Source organism: Daldinia loculata (assembly GCF_022478755.1).
Source record: "Daldinia loculata strain CBS 113971 unplaced genomic scaffold F4817scaffold_13, whole genome shotgun sequence".
Taxonomy (NCBI): Eukaryota; Fungi; Ascomycota; class Sordariomycetes; order Xylariales; family Hypoxylaceae; genus Daldinia; species Daldinia loculata.
Window position 1 is genome coordinate 110,290 of NW_026054867.1, and position 20,918 is coordinate 131,207.

The 20,918-nt window shown below is 46.6% G+C and overlaps 5 protein-coding genes across 5 annotated transcripts in view; 3 read left to right on the top strand and 2 right to left on the bottom strand.

The window, feature by feature from the left end:
• Positions 1-1,219: 1,219 nt before the first annotated feature.
• F4817DRAFT_331829 (mitochondrial ribosomal protein subunit L20-domain-containing protein) lies at positions 1,220-2,669 on the top strand. The gene has a single exon (XM_049302571.1). The coding sequence runs from the start codon at positions 1,560-1,562 to the stop codon at positions 2,193-2,195; it is 636 nt and encodes a 211-aa protein (XP_049160837.1). The 5' UTR covers positions 1,220-1,559; the 3' UTR covers positions 2,196-2,669.
• Positions 2,670-2,797: 128 nt separating this feature from the next.
• Positions 2,798-4,750, bottom strand: F4817DRAFT_331831 (uncharacterized protein). The gene is made up of 4 exons (XM_049302572.1): positions 4,257-4,750; positions 3,852-4,149; positions 3,559-3,791; positions 2,798-3,499 (listed from the first exon to the last, which is right to left on the bottom strand). Exons 1-4 carry the CDS (start codon positions 4,469-4,471, stop codon positions 2,980-2,982), a joined length of 1,266 nt encoding a protein of 421 aa, XP_049160838.1. The 5' UTR covers positions 4,472-4,750; the 3' UTR covers positions 2,798-2,979.
• A 3,207-nt stretch (positions 4,751-7,957) lies between these two features.
• Positions 7,958-10,883, bottom strand: F4817DRAFT_314043 (glycosyl transferase family group 2-domain-containing protein; the record flags this gene model as incomplete). Its single annotated transcript, XM_049300342.1, has 4 exons — positions 7,958-8,316; positions 8,383-9,029; positions 9,081-10,363; positions 10,416-10,883. 4 exons carry the CDS (start codon positions 10,881-10,883, stop codon positions 7,958-7,960), a joined length of 2,757 nt encoding a protein of 918 aa, XP_049160839.1.
• A 3,717-nt stretch (positions 10,884-14,600) lies between these two features.
• Positions 14,601-18,241, top strand: F4817DRAFT_331835 (glycoside hydrolase family 37 protein). Its single transcript, XM_049302573.1, has 5 exons — positions 14,601-15,295; positions 15,360-15,423; positions 15,490-15,614; positions 15,672-17,413; positions 17,478-18,241. Exons 1-5 carry the CDS (start codon positions 15,131-15,133, stop codon positions 17,623-17,625), a joined length of 2,244 nt encoding a protein of 747 aa, XP_049160840.1. The 5' UTR covers positions 14,601-15,130; the 3' UTR covers positions 17,626-18,241.
• A 942-nt stretch (positions 18,242-19,183) lies between these two features.
• F4817DRAFT_41997 (isocitrate lyase) overlaps positions 19,184-20,918 on the top strand; it is a 2,623-nt gene continuing 888 nt past the window's right edge. Inside the window, exons 1-2 of the mRNA XM_049307439.1 lie at positions 19,184-19,859; positions 19,924-20,822. Of these exons, the coding sequence (XP_049160841.1) occupies positions 19,473-19,859; positions 19,924-20,822 (1,286 nt within the window). The 5' untranslated portion in view covers positions 19,184-19,472. The remainder of the gene's footprint in view (positions 19,860-19,923; positions 20,823-20,918) is intronic.

Sequence of the window (20,918 nt, forward strand, 5' to 3'; positions counted from 1 at the left end):
ATGCTTGCTTTTTTTCTCTCTCTTACAAGCAAGCTTTGCGCTGATATGCTAGGAGCCCACTTGGCATTCCTAAAAAGCTCGTGAGTGCGCGCGTTTGTATATGTACTGTCAGACATAAGATCAATACAGCTAAGAGATAAGAGAGATGACAAGAAGAAATTTCTTGCTTCGATACCGGAAACCTGGGTGTGATACGGTATCACGTAAACACAGTTGATATCAGAAACACGAGGGGATATCGGGAATGGCTAGCTAGTCTTGGGTATTCTGCTCATCAGGTTCTAAAAAAAGGGGGGGCCGCAACAGGCGACGTCACTCGTGGTGACAGAATCCAATGATCGTCAAGGATGCGAACAGGGCCAGGATGAGGGAATGCCCCCCATCAGAGGCACGACTTTCGATTGTTTTTCCCAAGCCCGATTTCCCAACCCTGTTAAAGTTTCTTACTCGTACATATATTATTATTTATGTAACGATCACGGTCATGACCGATAGTGAACCCCTCGCGACGAAACTGGTGATGAACCAGGACAAGTCTCGAAGGAGGGACATTAAAGGCCATCTATTGGGCCTTTTACAGTCCCGCAGCTTGTCGCATTAACATCAATGCAATCCCACGAGCTGAAAATAGGCGAAAGGACCAGTTGAGACGACCATGGCCCAACAACCACAATGCTGACACAGCCTGCCTACGACTGGCAGCACGCCACTGGCGACCAATTCTCTAACCTGGAAAAAAATCCTGTAGAACATACCACCACGTCCGTCGTCCTGAGCCCAGACAGATCGGGAAATATCATCTACCTAGTTATGTGATTTAGGTGGTTTAGAGTAGTACCATCGACGCCATGTCTTGTAACGCACAAGCAGGGCAAACCCCCCCTTAGATATTGATACGCAATGATAGTTATTTTCGTCGCAATCTCAGTCTTTGCCTCCCGTCTCTCTCGCAGGTCGTGGGGGCAAGGGCATTACCGTTGAGGGTACCAGTCAAGCATGTAGGCTGAATCGATTGGATGAACCTAGAGATACCAAGGCCTGGGCCGTCTGGCACATGAAACCTCGAACTCGACCTAACGTAGATACGTCACTTATCATGAGGGGTCACCATGTCGATTGGCCCAAAGAGGTGGGTTTAATTGATTAGAGGGTTGAATCGACGGAGTTCAAAGAGAAATCTGTCGGTCACATAAGTGCATAAATATTTACGTACCTGCATATATATACATATGTACTTGACTCAACACACGGACCACTAGATTAGCAGCAATCCAGTTGCCTTAGGTAATAGTTGCCTTAGGTAATACATAGCACACCTCTAGCAGAATGTCACATGACCCACCCCATCCCACTCGGCCCGCGGGATCCTCCGACAAAATTTCACCTGCACCCGCTTTGCCTATGGAAGTTATCGACTAAATTCGTAGAAGAATTCGAGGGCTACTCCCGGAGGAGAGGGAACGAGACAGCATTCTCCTAATTAAGCAGTCTTCCCTCTCTCAGGCGTGACATCCTTCTTTATCCTCACGCAAAGTCTTCAACACTTCCCACAAGCCAGAATGGAGGCTCGACCCCTCGTGCAGCCTCTGCTGCGCTCCATCAGCACATGTACCTCGATGAATACAAGAGCAGCAGTAACAATAGCCTCTATACCACGACGACACCAATCCTCGACGTCCCGCACAAAGCGCGCCTTGAAGATCGCCCCTCACCCCTCCTTCTTCCCCACCTCGGCCTCCTCCTTGCGCGAATCCACGCAGGTAATCTACAACCCGCCGTCCTCGACGCCCTCCGTCTACCACACCCCCTTCAAATTCCTGCCTCCGAGCGACCCCCGGCGGAAAGCCAATCTAGCCCAGCTCTTCCGCACCTCCGACGACGCATCCTCTTCGAAGTCGGTCCTCCCTCCCGAGCTCAAGGACCCCGAGCGCAGGTACAACGTGACGCGGGAGCAGGTGGAGGAGATGCGGTCGCTGCGGGCCACGGACCCGGAGCGTTGGAGCGTGCTGGCGCTAGCCAAACACTTTGGCTGCGCCCCGTATTTCGTCATGATGTGCTGCCGCGCACCGACCGAGCATCGCGAGCGGGAACGCGCGCGCCTGAACGCTGTTAAAGAACGGTGGGGTGCTATTCGCGCGACTGCTCGTGAGGAGCGGAAGAAGCGCAGGGACTTGCTGCATAAGGGTCTATTATAAGCGTGCTAAGCTATCTATGCGTCTACCTATTCGCCTATGCATATCCCTCCCTAGTACCCAGCTGCCTCAACCTGCCACAACACGAGGGGATTGGCGGGGTGTCTTGGCTTTCTATCCTCGATGAGAAGTGGAACGGGACGGAAAGGGTGGCCAATTCTTGCCTGCTAGGAGGAGATAGAGGTCAGAATCTGGTTAGGAAATCTCCTATATACCATCGGTCCCAAGTGAGGTGACTTGTATCTATACCTACGTATGTATATAGTAAGAGGGGATTGGGGACGAGGCAGACGACCAACAAGTGAAACCGGATGGATACAGATCAAATCGAAATCACAGCTCTAGGCTGGGAAGCAGACCTATATGTATCACCAGACCTTAAAAGAACAATAAAATTGTACATCACCAACGAGCCAATGTAGGATGTGTCATCATCAACCTTGAATTGATGCATCTCACAGACACCCAATAAGACCCAATAACTTATATCCGAGAGCTACTTTCTCTTTTTCTCGAGCGCATAAATCTTGTTTATGCCTCTACTTTTATCGTGATATGATATTTATATAAGACGTGCCTTATACCATATTTAGAACATTCATCAATAAGCCCCAATTATTCCGTTCATATTTTTTCTATTCGCTATTTACGCCTAAGGAACCCTTTTTATATTTCCGATTTACATAGCTCATTTAACCCCAGAATCTGCAAGATGTAGTATGATCTAAGTATACAGGTAGCTCACCACCGTATTTACTAATTACCTAGCGTTTGTGGGGGAAGAGCTTTATTGCTTCCCGTTTGTACTGGCGTTTGTGCTGTGAGCCTTCGCAACCTCCCAGTCCTTCTTCCCTGGAATCACTCTCCAGCACCAGCCGCACCAACTACGACTGCGTCCTGAGACCTCTCGACCCAGGATCTCACCCTTGTTCTTTTCATCTTCCCACTCGGGGACGCAGGCGCCAACGCGCACGATCCGCACGAGCTTCGTCTTGACTACGCCGCCGATGCCCTCAATTTCGTGACGGGCGTATCCGGGCCTTAGCTGCGGGCTCGGCGTCCGGCGTTCGGACGGCGGCGAGCCGGAGATAGAAGATGCCGGCGACGGCATAGTCCAGGGCGACAGGGTGCCGTTATTCTCATCCTGCTCCCGGGCATCCGCAGCGTCGCAGTCGGTTTCCTGTTCCCGCTCCTTGGAGCCGCAACACGCCGCCTCTCGGCCGCAAATCACCCCCCGGTCACCTTCGCCGATACCGGTACCGAGACCCCCGAGCACCTCGCCGTATTGGTTACGCCATTTCCAGATACTACATCCGGTTAGCTTAGACGAAAAAAGGAGGTGATCAGATGATCAGGAGATACGTACGCCTTATAGTCGTGGTCTGCTCCGCGAATACTCCTCCCGCAAGGTTGGCAGAGCCAAACTCCCTTTGTGTCACAGGTGCAGATTGCCTGCTGCATTTCCTCCGCGTCTACGAGAGTGTCTGGTGACAATGACGGTTTGACAAGGCTTCCTAGCGGAGCCTTGCTGCATGGGAAGCACAGTCTGCGATGCCTGTCGCGAAGCACAACGGGAGCCGGCGGCTTGATGGCGCAGTTCTAGCACGTATATCGTTAGATGCACTGCCAGAATGATTCATTGAGCAGTAAAATGCTTACCCGGCATACAGCCGTTGCGCATCGCCTGCATTCGGCTACCATATCTCTCGCGCAATTCCCGCTTTTACCATTATAGTCCCCGGTCCGACCGTCTTCCATATAATACCAATTCCCTGCTCGGGCACGGTAACGAAAGGTGTCTTCGGGGTCGACGGGTATATCCTCGTTAACGCAATGGAGGGTATGCGCAAGAAGGGTGCTTCGATACTGCAGAAGGGCCTGGTGGACCTGGCGACAGGTACGAGACAGGTTATCGAGCGTGTTCAGGTCGATAGACGACGCAATCGCCATAACGATACTGGTGGTCGAGTCAGCCTTATCTCCCCCGGCTTCACACGAGGAGTATGACAGCCAAGGGGAGGTTCTGCTAATAGAAATGCCATAAGTGAGGTTGCGTCTGCCTACGGATAACATCCGAGAGCCTCCGCCATCCCATTATGCTCGTTGAGGTTCTCTGGTTCTCGATCTATCGTAGTCTCTTGGCTCTCTCCTCCGTGTAGCCCGTTCAGCCCATTTGGCAGCTGCTGCTTGACGCGCTCGCTATTCCACTCGGGCTTTAAGCCGTAATATTGTGTCTGCGGCGGCTCGGCCTCCTCGTCGAGGTCTACGAAAAGTGCCATCTTTGGTGATGCTGAGGGAAGGCCAGCGTGTCGGGTAGGGGGGGAGATAAGATAATAAGACGGGAGGTCAGGTACCCGGGTTGAAGGTTAGAATGAAGAGGAATGACGAATAAGAAAAAAATCGGAGACTTTGAAGTTTAATATATAAAAATGTTCCCGGAAGGTCTCAACGACATGGGAACAATTCCCGAGTCGGTAAACCCCAACCGTTGCGATTCGTGTTTGGATGAAGTATATGCGATGTATATAGGATGTAATGTATTCCGTAATTGACCTATCGTAGGTACGAATATAGACATGTACGAATACTTACATGTACATCGATCGTATGTACATTATGGGGCTGGGGGGGTCTATTGACATTATGTCAGCAAAGGTGTCAGTGTAATTACATAATTACAGGCCCTGATACTATGTTAAGACCGTGTCAACAGGTTAATATAATGTCTGCAAGGCTTGTTGTATCGATTTTATTGCAGGTACTTACAAGTTAGTATTAATAGATAGTATGTCAAGGTATTTATTATGTCAGAGGTACTGTCTATTTCGCCGTAATTGCCAGGCCTGTTGACGATGTCCAGGTAGCCACTATGTCTACCACGATGTCAATAGCGGCCACGATGTCTATATCAATACGATGTCAGTACTAATACTATGTCAGTATCAATACTATGTCAGCCCCGGGTATATACAGGTTAAATAAAGGCCTGGAGTATGTATATATACTGCAATACAGTAAACTTTAATTATTCGTAATCGTAATGACCTCGTAGTGTAATGGTAAAACACGTAGCCCGTAACATCGTAACATCGTAATTCAACGTATTGACATAATCTTTTCAATTGACTTTTACATGTGCCTGTGCCTTTGTATATATATAAGTATGTTGAAGGCCTTGTATTAGATTACAAGGCCTTCTATTCTTTTTTTTTTTTTTTAATATATTATATTACCTGGCCTGACATGGTCTTGTATATGACATATATCGATTAGGTGACTGTGACTACCGTTGGTGACGATATCTAAGAGGCTATTCTTTCCCAATATATCAGTATTTTGAAAGTAATACGATTACAATAAGGTATAATCGTGTACGTACGGTAGCTATTTCAGACCTGGTCATCTTCATAATCTGGATATAATCACCCCCGGGGGTGACCATATTACAAATACTAGCCAATCGGCGTAGTAACAGTCATTTGACATGCGCATGGCCGACATTATGTCCACACCTCAACACGTATGCTGACACCATGTCAATAGACCCCCCCAGCCCCATAATGTAGGTAGGATTGATTCATCGATACCGCAACTGCCACATCACAATCCACGATTAAAAAATAAAATAAAAGTATAGTAGCTACATTAGCGGGTGGGGGGGGTTTATTGACATTATGTCAGCAAAGGTGTCAGTATAATTACATAATTACAGGCCCTGACACCATGTCAAGACCGTGTCAACAGGTCAATACAATGTCTGCAAGGCTTGTTGTACCGATTTCATTGCAGGTACTTACAAGTCAGTACTAATAGATAGTATGTTAAGGTATTTATTATGTCAGAGGTACTGTCTATTTCGCCGTAATTGCCAGGCCTGTTGACGATGTCCAGGTAGCCACTATGTCCACAACGATGTCAGGAATTCAACACGATGTCAGAGATTTAATACAATGTCAGCCCCGGGTATATACAGGTTAAATAAGGGCCTGAAGTATGCATATATACTGCAATACGGTAAACTTTAATTATTCGTAATCGTAATCGTAATGACCTCGTAGTGTAATGGTAAAATACGTAGCCCGTAATCGTAACATCGTAACATCGTAGCCTGTAATTCAACGTATTGACATAATCTTTTCAATTGACTTTTACATGTGCCTGTGACTTTGCTGTATATATATAAGTATGTTGAAGGCCTTGAATTAGATTACAAGGCCTTCTATTCTTTTTTTTTTTTAAATTATATTACCTGGCCTGACATTATGGTCCTGGCTTGACACAGTCTCGTACGTGACATATGTCGATTAGGTGACCGTGACTACCGTTGGTGACGATGTCTGAAAGGCCACTCTTTCCTAATATATTAGTATTTTAAACGCAATACAATTACGACGAAATATAATCGTGTACGTACGGTAGCTATTTCAGACCTGGTCATCCTTATATTTTAGATACAATCACCCCTGGGAGTGACAATATCGTACATATTAGCCAATCAGCTAGGGGACTGATTCTTAAGCGGCGCACCGCCGACATTATGTCCACCCCTTAACACCAATGCTGACACCATGTCAATAGACCCCCCCCACCCGCTAATGTACCTAGTAATAGTTTAGGTACCTAATGCACCTAATAGCGTCCCCATCTTTACTCGAGTAAATATTACGTGTGCGAATGTACCTTCTTCGTATTGTCTTTATCAGATCCGTCACCGCGCACCGGTACGCATATTTGCACGTCTTTAGCAGGTTTAACAGAGTTACCGGCTTGTCTGTAGTAGGCAGGTGGGGTCGGAATTGAGACAAGTAATTCGCTACGGCTCCGCGCATTGATCAGCGCTACGAGACGCTAGCATCGCAACGGGGGGAGGCTATGATCCGCCCTTTACCTAACAAGCCTAACTGTATTATAGCACGCCATCTAAGAACTCAGCGCAGTCATCAGGGGCAGAACCTGTAATTCCTTACCCTTTAGGTTTAGATCGCTCCTTCAGTCGCGTTTGAAGACCCTCTTCCTTCATGTTAAACGTTCACGTGTCCTGCAGCTATCGTGAGACCTCAACGGCCTACATATTCTAGTTTTTCACCGATGTTAATATTTTGTAGTATATACTGCAGTACCTGCCTAGGTACATCTAATGTTGCACACCGCTCACGAATACAAAGACAGAACGGACGAATAGCTACCGCTTATCTTAAACGTGCCGGATCTTCCGTTACCTTCCCCCCCTTTTTTAATAGGAGCTCATACTTACACCGACATAATTCCCCCCTTATTCCAATCTTCAATTTTCGTTATTCGTCATCTGTCATTCATATGCTGGATGGGCGGAATGCCGTCCAAAGGCATGAACCATACTGTGGTAGCTGGTATTGGGTATCTTTTTTGACGCTATTCTAATAAAACAGTAGTCAGACAGCGATGATAGATCTCATAAGTTCCATGTTTCTGTTTTCAATGCCAAGCCGGTCTCAGCTTCCCAAGAATATTATTAGTAATAATTATGGGCGCCGCCCTTGTTCGCGTGTAGGCGCGTGACGATAGAATCTAAGGGGTTTTACCTAAGGTTACCACCAAGAAGGGAATGTATGTAAATCAGGTCGTCCATCTCAAGTTCTCAACGCTCTTCAATGCTCCTCAAACTACCGATAATATACCTTTCCCTCCACTCTATCCAGTAAGCTAGGAACTGCCTATACCTACTTATTATCATATACATATATACTATATGCTCATTTCCACACCATTAAACCTCCATATACAATTCACCATGAAAATACCATGAGTGCCGGATTCAGCACAACGGGTAGCAAAAAATGGCAGCCGACGGTCCAAGCGAGCGGCCAGATCGACGCTAAGTGCACGATTCTCCATTGGCCAGGGAACACGAAATAGCCGCATATGATAAGTGCGGTCATGAGGATGCACCAGACGAAGGTGCCCTTAAAACGCCTGAGCAATCGCGGTATCTCTTCGAGAAAATTGACTTCTTCGACTTCTTTGGCTGTTGCGCCCCAGACCATGTCGACGCTAAAGAAATGGCATAGCAGCGCCTGCGAGACGTGTAGAGATAAGCCGCCCAAGAAGATAGTCATCAGCGGGATCCATTTGATGTTGTTCCAGACTAGACATACATGTTCAAAATCAGTCTCTCATCTTTAGATAATCATGCGTGTAGTATAAAACTCACAGGCCCCCAGGAGCGACATCTCGTTCAGGCGATACCTCAAGATAGCTAGTGAGAAGTTTCCAAGCCCCGTAAAGACTACAATGACCGAGATGTATATGGCAAAGGAGTCTATATAGAACTTGTCGTAAAACCCAAAGAACCATCCCGACAGCAAATAGTTCATGAGGGTTAATATCCAACAGGCTCCAATGGCATAGTACGTGCCGATGTAGGCGCAAATAGTCATCTTCTTAGGCAAGTGTATACCGGAGAATATAAATTTTCGAAATAGAGGCGTGACGGGACCTAGCTTGAACCAAGACTTTATGGGGTGAAACAACAATTCATTGCAGCCGTATGCGTATTTCTCCCATCGTGCTAATTCGTCGTATACCGTTAGGGAGACGCCCTCCTGAAAGCCATCTCCGGTATAAGACGCGAACCTGAGCTCATACCCGGCACACTGGAGCTTAAGAGACATTTCAAAGTCTTCGGACACATGGGTCTCAGACCAGTATTTTTCATAGCCGTCTTCGTCTTGGTACACGGTGGCATCCTGGATGGCAGACCATCGTAGCATGGCGTTGTGGCCCACAAAGGGGCAAGCGTCACCATTTGCTACTACAAAAGTGATAGCTGAATAGATAAGATTCGTGAACCATTTGACCCTGTGGTCGTGTTAGTGCGTGTATGTGTATATATATGAGTGACGAACTTACCCTCCCTCGAAAAAAGACGGCGAGACTTGCATGACTCCAGATGTGAATTGAAGTATTGCTACCTGAGGAGACTTCTCCATCTCGCTAACAGCATCTAACAAGCAGTCCGCTGGCACACGGGTATCTGAGTCGACTATCAGGATGTAGTCGCCCATGCGGACATTGCCCTCGGCCCAAGTGCGGCCCTGATCTTCCCGTAAGACTTCAGAGAGGCAATGGTTATACACAGCCTGTTCATCAGTCTCGGTCCAATCCGGGGATCTGGGTATTTGAACTAGCTTATCTTCCACGCGATTACTTACCATCAGAGCGTAGTTCATATTTGATGCCTTTTTGAATTTTCCCCGCCTAAGAAAGGGTTGACTACCATCGTCTGGCTTCGGATTGTGCCCCGGTCGAGCGACCCAGCCGATATTGTTCTCCTCATAGAACTCCTGTCGAGCACAGGCATCCTCTTCGGAAATTAGCTGCATGCCGTCGTCGTTTATGAAAATGCTAGCAGAACCGCCTTGTAACGCGTATGTCGAGATGCATTTTTTGAGCGATTGGATTGAGGGTCCGATAACTGCCTTCAGGCCTTCTTTGTACACGGGCATCTGAATGGTTACATGAGGCAGGTTGTTGACCTCTCGTCTAAGCCGCATTGGAGGCTTTCCGGAGTAGAACCTCGAGTTCTTGTCGACAGCAGATATCGGTCCCATTATTTGGAAAAGGTTCGTGATTAGCGACTGAAAAAAGAAAAAGGCCACCCACGTTTCGACCGGAATGGCGGCAATAAGTGCTAGTCGAGTAAACGAGCCATCAGTTTGAATTTCGAATGCCAAAGCCCTTAGTCCAAGGCCCATGCAACTTATGCAGAGAGCCACCGTCACGGCTACAATGCCCGAACTGCTAAGCTTGGTTGGCCTCGGCTCCTCCTTGCCTTCATCCTCTAAGTCTACCGCTGCTATATTTACTTCAGCAGCTTGACTCTTTTCGCCCTTCTCTTCTCCTCCTTCGTCTTGTTCGTCATCATTTTCTCCAGAACCCCAAATAACTTTCATCAGCTCTGCTTCTAAGGCCTCTGCCCTAGCCATAAGTTTCTTCGGGTTATCGTCCCAGATGACGAGAATCTTGAGATCATCGATGAATGCAGCAAAATGATGCTTCTGACACTGCGGCAGGTCACGCATGCAGGGGAGAACCTGTAAGCGGAGACCATCAGGAAGTGGGATATAGTCTTGCGTCGTCCGTTTCGAGGTAAGCATGACAGTGATGACCCTTGTATTGACTGTCATGGCACACTATAGACATGTTAGCTTCTTATTTATTTCAACGTTCGAGGGGCTTACTAACTCGAACATTCAGCTCCATCGCCATTTGAAACAAGCCGTAGGGCACGTCTCGAAGATCTGGCGGATAGCACGCAAAATTTTTCTTGCTCCTCTTTATCACGACGCCTTCCCCGGGCATCAGGCCGGTGGCGTATTGCTTTTCCAATTGTTGTTGATATAACCAACTGCACATGATATCTGATTTGAAACCATGACCGCTTTCTAGATTGTTTTGTGAACTCGCATAATCAATTGCAGGACTTTCGAATATGGATAGCGACAGTGGTGATGTTTGTGATGTTCGATAAGGGGGTTTAGGTGTTGCTATCCCTGGATCTAAACCGGTAGACAAATTTGCTAACGGGATATTGGATTTTGAGTTGCTTGGGCCAGCATCGTTCCGCCTCAGGGCTGACCTCTCGCTATAATCATCTTCCCATCTTTCCCCCTTAGTATGACCAGGAGCGGTATACGTCCCGGGGGGGTTCATCTCGCATGCCTCAGTAGGGAAAGGCAACGGCTACTATCCTCAGCGGCGATAGATTATTAGATGTGAAATGACTATAGCATGGACCTTTTTTTAACTTCCTAAAAGTATAATAAGAAGGGCACTGAAACCTGTAAGGAGCGACGTATCCAAGAGAAAACGATAAAACACACGGTACTCTTCAATTCTATTGTGCGTTGGGCACAACGCTTTTTCTAGTAAAACACGGAATCTCATAAGATACAATGGACATTGCCTCTAGTCCAACAGTGCGGCTAGCATTTGCTGGGTATTACTTGAAGCCCGTTGATGATAACGACAAGACTGACACGACATATTGGAGAGCTGAGCCAAGCCCGAAGCCACCAGACGCACTATATGATAAAACGGGGGAGGCTATTGGTGTTTGAACTTGTCAGAAAATTCCCCACTTGGAAGGTCAATGTGCAACCCCGTATCGATGGTAATACGGGTTCATGTGTGCGTGCGATAGTTGGAAAACATATAGTGGGTAGCAATAAGAACGGAGCTGGCTGCAAGGGCGTTATATTCGTTAGAGCCTAGACTCGATAGTTTGAGGCTCGAGACCGGCCGACCAATTCGCACGACACCGATGATGGAAGAATGCGCGCTCACTGAAAGTAAGCCTGCATCATATCGAGCAGGGGCGATAATCACGAGCAGTTGAGAAGACCGGACATGATGGCCCGGGTGTATGTACAGATTTGGGAGCGAACTTCTTTCTTCGGCTCGGTTGCTTAGTTGCTAGCTTTCGAGTTTCCAGCTTATTGGCTACCTCTTGGGAATTATCGACGCAGGGCTGAGGGCCTTATTGTCCACAGCATTATCTATTGCGTGCCACAAGCGGGCCAAGGACGAAGGAGGAGGGTGCAGGTATCACGAAACTGAGAAGCTGAAGACTTAACTATTGTTTGGTGTATCGGCCAGGGCTGGCGGAGAGATATGGTAAAAGTAATATTGAACCCACTGGGATGCTGTGGCTGGATTCAAGATTAAATCTATTGATGTTTTAGCACAATAGCCTTTTAAAGCAGCTGTTGAAGGAGCGAGAATAATCCATGACTTGAGATGGGACTGACCGTTCAATCAAAACCCGAACGTAAGATACCTATCTAGCCGTGGATAGTGACTATTGACTATTGACTATTGAGTATTAGCTATTGGCTAGATAACCGCTCTGTGGGCTGACCTGTTGACTTCAACTTCATATGCAGCTCTCGGAATGCAGCTCTCGGCCCTTCAGCAAAGTTTTGGGGTGTAAGAGTCGCAATCAGAACATTTGCCACATCAGCCGCATATACTACCTTCCATGCATGCAGCTGTGTAGGTATCATGAGGAAGACTGGTTTGTCATTCAACTCTGGGCATGTCAAGCCAGGGTCGGGATTGCCCCTCTGTTCTTATTTTAGCAAAGTAGCACCAATGGCGCCGCTTTAGAAACCGATCCGAGTCTTGACGTTAATAAAAATACTTGAGTAAGAGAAGATATTGTATAAGGATAGGTATAAACTCGAGGTTGAGTGAATCCACCGAGGCCGTTTGATACTTATAGTGTATGTCCATGTATATACCTATATAAGAGTCTGAGGTTAAGGTTAAGGTTACTACCTGTCAAACGTGAAGGGTTTCTAAGGTTTCTAGTATTTAATGAGAGAGGCCCCCAAGTTGCCGGCTCAATATTTACCTGGTAGGTTAGGTAATTTAGGTATTGACACCCTAATGCTTACCAATTCTTACATATTTATATAGTCGTATCCTTTGGCAACCGCTAAAAGGCAACAACACCTCCTCACATCCTTTCCCCTATACCACGTATGCTGGTATGCTGGTATGTGATAAAAAGGCGCGAAAGTAATGGTCAATAAATTAAGATAACATAAAACATTTCGATTCGTGTAGTAAGGTAACTTAAATATTGTATGGTATATTGTATGGTATATTGTATGGTATGTGGTGGGTTTCAGTTGCATGAACAACTGTCAAAGACAACGAGGTTTTCTCATCACAACTCAGCTCCACAAGGTGAGCCGCGAAAAGCTGCGAGAGTTCCAAGGGCGGTAAATGTGGGAATATCTGCAAGGGCGCTAATGATAAAAAATATTAAAAAAAAGATATGGCGTCATATAGTGGCGATGTTCTGATGAATTTTAAGATTTTTTTTTTGCCTAAAGAATAGAAGCGAAGTGCGGTGTCGGACGCAAGTAGAATTCTATATATGGGTCTTACAGAGATAACGCTGGGTATTCGCAATCTTTTTTTTTTTTTTTTTTTTTTTTTTTGGTAATTAATTCCATATAATATTGATTCTTTAGTTTTACCTCATTGTTATTTCATGTGACATCATGCGTGCGTGCCCCAGTGTTTGTCGGGCCGTCTCAACTGAGGTTTCTCAAGCCGTTCCATACCTCTCTCGTAATTCATTATTTATGGAAAACTAGAATAAGTTTTTTGAGGATGGGTTTAGGCGTGTGAGACATGCCATCCCAACATCCGTAGCAATATCGTCACTCTACTCGTCGTACAAATGGGGTATACCTTAAAAAACAATCGGAACACTACCGACGTGGAAGATTTAAATAACTGCCCCATTGGATACTAGGGAAGTTAATATATTTTAACTTGGTGGGGTTGTAACCCAAGCGGGGCCGATGCTTTCATTGTGCAGCTGGTTGAGCTTAGTCAAAAGACCCTGATATTCGAATACATGAATGGAAAATGGCAGAAATGAGATTGAATTCTAAGAGCCGGCGAACGGGATCGAAATATATTTGTGTTATGAAATGAATAGTTTCTATTGACTCAATATATATATATACCTATATATGATATCGATAAGCTCATTCAGATGCAAGCTTATATAAGACTTGAATTAGTCAACTAAATGAAGCAGCTCCGACTATTGTTTTACCTACCGTTCCCGCAACCTTATATTGGTAATGTGGTCAATCTAGTCTAAGGTAACTTGGCTACTCTAACACCTCTCGTCTGACATCATACCCCTGCTAAATGTTCTTGCCAACGTTTCTTATCTGAGAGAATAAACCTACTCCCTTTGCACTTTGCCCGCACTTCTAACATAAGAGTCCCTTCTATATCCTAACTCCTAGTTATACTTCTCCAATATTTACCTTCTTACAATCCCCTATTGAGTGTTTTCTTCCCCTCCCGGTCCTAGTTGATTGTTTTATGTTCTTTTTCCTGGTGACGTGCGCAAGGACCTGTGATTGATCCGATCGTGGTGGCTACCAAACAACGCTTTACCTACAGTGGGGCGAATTTAAAAACGTCCAAAATGGTTTTTACATTTTATTACATGAACTTTAATATACTATAACTTAACCAAACCAACGTATAAAAATATGATAAAATATATAATATTTACTTTATTTAATATAAAGTAATTAAGATATTTTTTCAGAATTTTAAATGTTAAGATAAGCTTAAAATTTAAAGATATAAAAAATATGTTTTAAAAAAACCTTTTAAGTTTAATACTTATTTTCTTAATATATTTATATGTAATTAAAATATTAAAAATATTTTTTAAATAAAGGATGTTTTACGGTTTACAAATATATTATTTTTATAATTATCATAAATGAATTGGTAAAGATATATGTACTTTTATAAAAATAAACCTTTTAAAAGTCGAAAATATTACCTTTTCCCATATAAAAGTAGTAATTTTCATAATACCACCACTTTCATATTAAATCCCCGCGCCTAGACAATTTTAAGAATTAATCTAAATCAGTAGAAATAATATTTTACCAGTTATTAAAAGGTTTATCAAGTTTCAAGTATTAATTCTATATAAATATGTCAAGTTATACCTATCAAAAATTGGTGAGTTTTGGTGTAAAAACGGCATTGGACGTTTTTTTTTTCCACTCACTGTAGAATCGTCCCACGATCCCCTCGCCCCCCCGCGTGCGCCGTAATACGTACAAGTATATAATCCCGCGATTTCGACCCTTTCATCTCGTCAAATCTTACTTGGGCCAAACCGCTGGTCACGGGGACATATAGTTACGGAATTCTATCCTATTTAAGAGAAGAGCAGGCCGTTGATTACGACGAGATAAAAAAGAAAACCTCCGGAATACCCCCACCGGCCACATTTAAAGCACCCTCGTCAATTGAGCGAGTGTCTCGTCATTTAAGACTCCTTTCTCCTTGACCCCCTTTTATTTCCCACAACGCCTGCGAATTGCTATCACCAACTCGCCATGGCCGATTTACTGACTCCGGGTTTCGCAAAAGCCCGACGCGATGCCAGAGACGGGATTCGCGGAAGTGACGATTGGGGTGTCTACGATGACGCGAGAACGTATTACGCCTCTGATGCCCGGCACGGCGATCGATCACACAAACGCAATCGCACATATTCTCAAGTACGTCATACCGTATTTTATTTTCACACGAGATTCGTTCGGAACACTGGCTAAGATCATTTAGAATGGCATCATCCAAGAGATTGAGCGTATGGGACTTCGCGAACCACACAGACGAGGCAGTCATGGTACGAAATCACCCTTACGGAATAAAATAGGAAAATAGGAAGAAACTAATTCATGTTGTCGTCTAGATGAATCAAGCAGACCACACTCCCGCCAATTCCTCGTCGATGTCGACCATACCCTAGAAAGTTTACAGGCGCAAGAAGATACAGATGGCAACAAGCAAATTACGATCGAGGACGCTGGTCCGAAGGTAAGTCTTTTACTAAGAACTACTCGTCGGTGATAGGTTCTAAGGCGTCATATCTAGGTCATGGCTCTTCGAACTGCTGCATCTGGTGGCCACAATCGATTTGATATCCGGGGCACATACATGCTTTCGAATCTCCTGCAAGAATTATATATGGCAAAAGAGTTTGGGCGAAAGCGGATCATCCTTGATATTGGACGTCTTAACGAGAATCCAGTTAGCAGACTGTCGAGGCTTATCAAGAATCAATTCTGGGAGGGGTTAACCCGTCGTGTCGACGCTTCAAGCATCGAAATTGCGGCAAAAGATCCTAAGGATTGGACAGCCGACCCGCGACCTCGCATCTATGTCCCGCCAGGGGCCCCAGAGCAATATGAGTATTATCAAAAGCTCGCTGCTGAGCGGCCAGAGATGCGACTGGACGTTCTATACCTTCCCGAGAAGATCACCCCCGAAGTGGTCCGAGACATGAACGATAAGCCCGGCCTTCTCGCTGTTGCTATGGAGGAAGTTAATGATCCTAAAACCGGAGAGAAAACATTACGCGGGCTTCCGTTTGTTGTCCCAGGAGGAAGATTCAATGAATTATACGGGTGGGATAGCTATATGGAATCCCTCGGGCTTTTAGTCAATGATAAGGTGTACCTAGCGAAGTCGATGGTACAGAACTTCTGCTTCTGTATTAAACACTACGGCAAGATCCTCAACGCAACCAGATCGTACTACCTACTACGATCACAGCCACCTTTCTTGACAGATATGGCCCTTCGGGTCTACGAAAAAATTCAGCACGAACCTGGCGCGATTGATTTTCTTCGGACGGCATTCCTTGCCGCAATCAAGGAGTACTACTGTGTATGGACGGCGGAACCGCGTTTGGATCCAAAGACTGGTTTGTCAAGATACCGGCCGGAAGGGTTAGGTGTGCCACCGGAGACGGAGGCTTCCCACTTTGTTCATATCCTTGAGCCTTATGCTAAGAAACATAACATGACTTTCGAACAATTCGTGAGAGCTTATAACCATCAAGAGGTTCACGAGCCAGAACTAGACGAGTATTTCCTTCACGACAGGGCAGTACGAGAGTCGGGTCACGATACCTCGTACAGACTTGAAAAAGTCTGCGCTAACCTCGCGACCATCGATCTTAACTCGTTGATATACAAGTACGAGATGGATATCGCCCGCATCATCCGGAACGTCTTTGGCGATAAGCTAGAAATTCCAGCCGAATGGTGTGCTGGCGACATGGTACCCGGCCAGATTGAGACGTCGGCCACCTGGGACCGTCGCTGGAAGAGGCGACGTGCGGCTATCCACAAGTACTGCTGGAACGAGGAGAAAGGTATGTACTTCGACTACGACACGGTGAAGCAGGAGCAACGTACCTACGAGTCGTGCACGACGTTCTGGCCTCTCTGGGCAGGCGTCCCGGATCCCGAGCGTGCGGCTAAGGTGGTCAAGTGTGCCGTGCCCAAATTCGAAGCCTATGGTGGTCTCCTGTCCGGAACGGAAGAATCTCGCGGTGCAGTTAGCCTCGAGCGTCCGAATCGGCAATGGGATTATCCTTACGGCTGGGCGCCCCAGCAGATGCTGGCCTGGACGGGGCTGTACCGCTACGGTTACGCGGACCTCGCACAGAAGCTGGCATACAAGTGGCTATTTATGGTTACCAAGGCGTTCTTTGACTTCAACGGCGTTGTCGTGGAGAAGTACGACGTCACGAGGCCGGTCGATCCGCACCGCGTGGATGCCGAATATGGAAATCAGGGGCTCGATTTCAAGGGTGTCGCCAAAGAAGGGTAAGTTGAAGATATAAATCACATTTGAAGTTGAAAGTCGCGCTTACATTATTGCGCTATCTAGGTTCGGCTGGGTCAACGCCAGCTACGTCTACGGCTTACAGTTCATCAACACAGAGATGAAGAGAGCTCTAGGCACGCTTACACCCTACGAGACATACGAAAGGGCTCAGCAGATTAAAGAGGAGAAACTACTCCAAGAGCTAGCATGAAATATAATTGCTACACGGAACGAAAATAGGTGACGGCGGTGCCAATTTCTTTCGTTCGGTACTTAGGCATTGCATCGGCATCTTTGATACTCGGTCGATAATATTGTCGACATACCGGTCGCGGACAGGCATGCATCTTGTTTTTGCATTGGTTGGGCTGGGTTAGAGGAACACAGGTTGCATTGCGTATGCTGATCTGACGTTAGTATCTTTAAGGCAGGCAAGTTCTATTTAGTAACGCTATGCGAAGTTGACGATAAGTTGATCGCTGATGAAGTTGTTTGACCAAGCTTCTGTTTTTAAGGGACCAGTCCATCGGGTTAGGTAGATCATTAATAAGGATGTATAATGTCAGCTTTGTTCTTACCTAGGTACCTTTACCTATTGAGGAAGCATGTGATTAGACTTGTTTTTCTTTTCTTTTCTAAACGATAGACCTGACGAGCGATCTATAGTATGCAAGCTTACTCGTGTTATAGAATTTAGAGGTTTGAAGAAGTTTAAGTATAGCTAGCAGATAGAGATAGTTAAAGGTATTATCTTTGAAGGAATAAGAACATAAACATATAACTAGTACTAAAGACGGAAAGAGATAATTCAAGAGAATCAACATGTCAATCTTTCACGTGTAACTATTATAAGGTTTAAGAGTCATAAGGGAGTTTGGTTTGATGATGGAGTTCTTAATTAAGCTTCCGCAGCCGAGGTCCGGGGCAAGGTGAGGCTGGAGATATGGTCGGGTGTAAACGGGGCACGGGATGGCTTCGCTTTATCTGGAGAGTACATAGTGTTGTACAGTGTAAGCTTAGTTCTTCTTTATGCTAGTTAACCATCCTAGTTCCCATCCTAGTTTTGTCTTAGATGGGGCGATTAGATAGATCTTCACATGCCAGTGTTTTGCTCAGTTGCGCAAGTATACTATATTCCAGAACAGATTATTGGATTTATCCGGTCTATTTATAAGATTCCGTACGAACTGAAAAAAGGCAGGTAAACTAGAATTACTCTTTGTATTAAATATTTGTTGGTCTGATGCTTATTTCTCATCTTTCATCGAGACGACTCGTACATAAACTAGACAACGTCATTATCAAATGCTAAATACCAAACCCAACTCCCCAAACCCGGGGCCGGCTCTCCAATTGCGGGGGACTAGGGGTTCGTGTCTCGATGGATCGACCTGGATCGTTCTCCATCTTCGGCAATTCGACCAATCACGGCAAACCAGACTCACATCCACATGTCTTGGAGACCCTCTCGTCCCTTAAACCGAGAAGCCGTAGCGTCTTCCTTTCAGACGTCTAAGGCAAGCTCTAACTGCTGGCCGCCCATATGCTTTGTCTCGTTCCGAGGCGCCCCGGTCAAAGAGTGTTGAGTAGCGGCCAATGGCCTGGCGTCACCGGTACAGTAGCTGGTGGGAGTCACCCTATGACGGAATCATCCATAGCCGCTTGACCGATTGCTGCCGAGAATGCGTATCCGTGGGAGTCATGGTTCTAAGCCGGTTACTCCCCTTTCGTAGCTCAGATCAGATGAGTTTCTCGCGTTAGGTTATGTACTATTACCATAGGTTCGCTTACTTGTAACCATAGCTCGGAATCTTCTTCTTCCTTTAATAGTAGTCTTACCCCCTAATCATTCGTTGCTAGTTTATTGCAACTTTCTCCTTGCTTTAGTTCTTGTATCAACTAGTCCACGTACTTCGATAACAAGTAAATACGTACAGTGACTCTTTGAAGAGAATCTCTTTGTTCCGAGGCTCCCCGCACATCACATTGGAAAGTCTTAACATCATATATCACCACTAGCTCCTGTTGTTGTAGTATAGTTGACCTGCTTTGCCCATCATGGCGTCAAACAACATGATCAACCCGGCTGTGGACCCAAACATCGAGGACGACCTGTTCCTACAAGAAATTGAGGCTGTCAAGAAGTGGTGGAGTGATCCGAGATGGAGATACACGAGGCGACCTTTCACAGCCGAGCAAATCGTTTCCAAGAGAGGTCACCTTAAGATTGAATACCCGAGCAACGCACAGTCTAAGAAGTTATGGAAGATCCTCGAGGGTCGCTTCCAGAATCGTGATGCCAGCTACACATACGGCTGCTTAGAGCCTACAATGGTCACGCAGATGGCCAAGTATCTAGATACCGTCTACGTCTCGGGTTGGCAATCATCATCAACAGCTTCGTCATCCGACGAGCCTGGACCTGATCTAGCAGATTACCCTTACGTGAGTCATGACATTCTTACCCCTTTATATCTGTTCTAGGTCTATATACTAATACAAGGAGAAGACCACCGTCCCGAACAAAGTCAAGCACCTCTTCATGGCGCAGCTATTTCACGACCGCAAGCAACGACAAGAACGCTTAAGCGCACCTAAAGCCGAGCGCGCGAAGCTGGCAAATATCGACTACCTACGACCCATCATTGCTGATGCTGACACGGGTCATGGTGGACTAACGGCCGTCATGAAGCTAACGAAGCTGTTCATCGAGCAGGGCGCCGCCGGCATCCATATCGAAGATCAGGCGCCCGGCACCAAGAAGTGCGGGCATATGGCAGGCAAGGTCCTTGTGCCCATCAGCGAGCACATCAACCGCCTAGTCGCGATCCGCGCGCAAGCCGACATCATGGGCACCGACTTAGTAGCCATCGCGCGCACAGACGCCGAGGCCGCAACGCTCATCACCACGAACATCGACCCGCGGGACCACCCGTTCATCCTCGGGAGCACGAATCCGCAGCTGCAGCCCCTAAACGACCTGATGATCGCCGCGGAGCGCGCGGGCAAGACGGGCGAGCAACTACAGGCCATCGAGGACGCGTGGCTGAAGCAAGCCAACCTAAGACGCTTCGACGAAGTTGTTGCCGACACGATTAACTCGGCACCCTCGCTGCCGGATAAAAAGGACCTGGTAAAGAATTATCTAGAACAGGTCAAGGGCAAGAGCCTGTCGGAGGCGCGCGTCATTGCGCATGGGATCACGGGCGTGGATATCTACTTCGACTGGGACGCGCCGCGCACGAGGGAGGGTTTCTATCGTCTTAGGGGCGGGTGTGATTGTGCGATCAACCGTGCCATTGCGTATGCGCCGTACTGCGATGCTATTTGGATGGAGAGCAAGTTGCCGGATTACAAGCAGGCGGAAGAGTTTGCCGCTGGCGTACACGCCGTATGGCCCGAGCAGAAGTATGTTTTGTTCCTCTTACATCTATCTATTGGCGGCCGGGGGGGGGGGGGGGGGGGGCGGGGGGGGGGGGGGGGGGGGGGGGGGGGGGGGGGGGC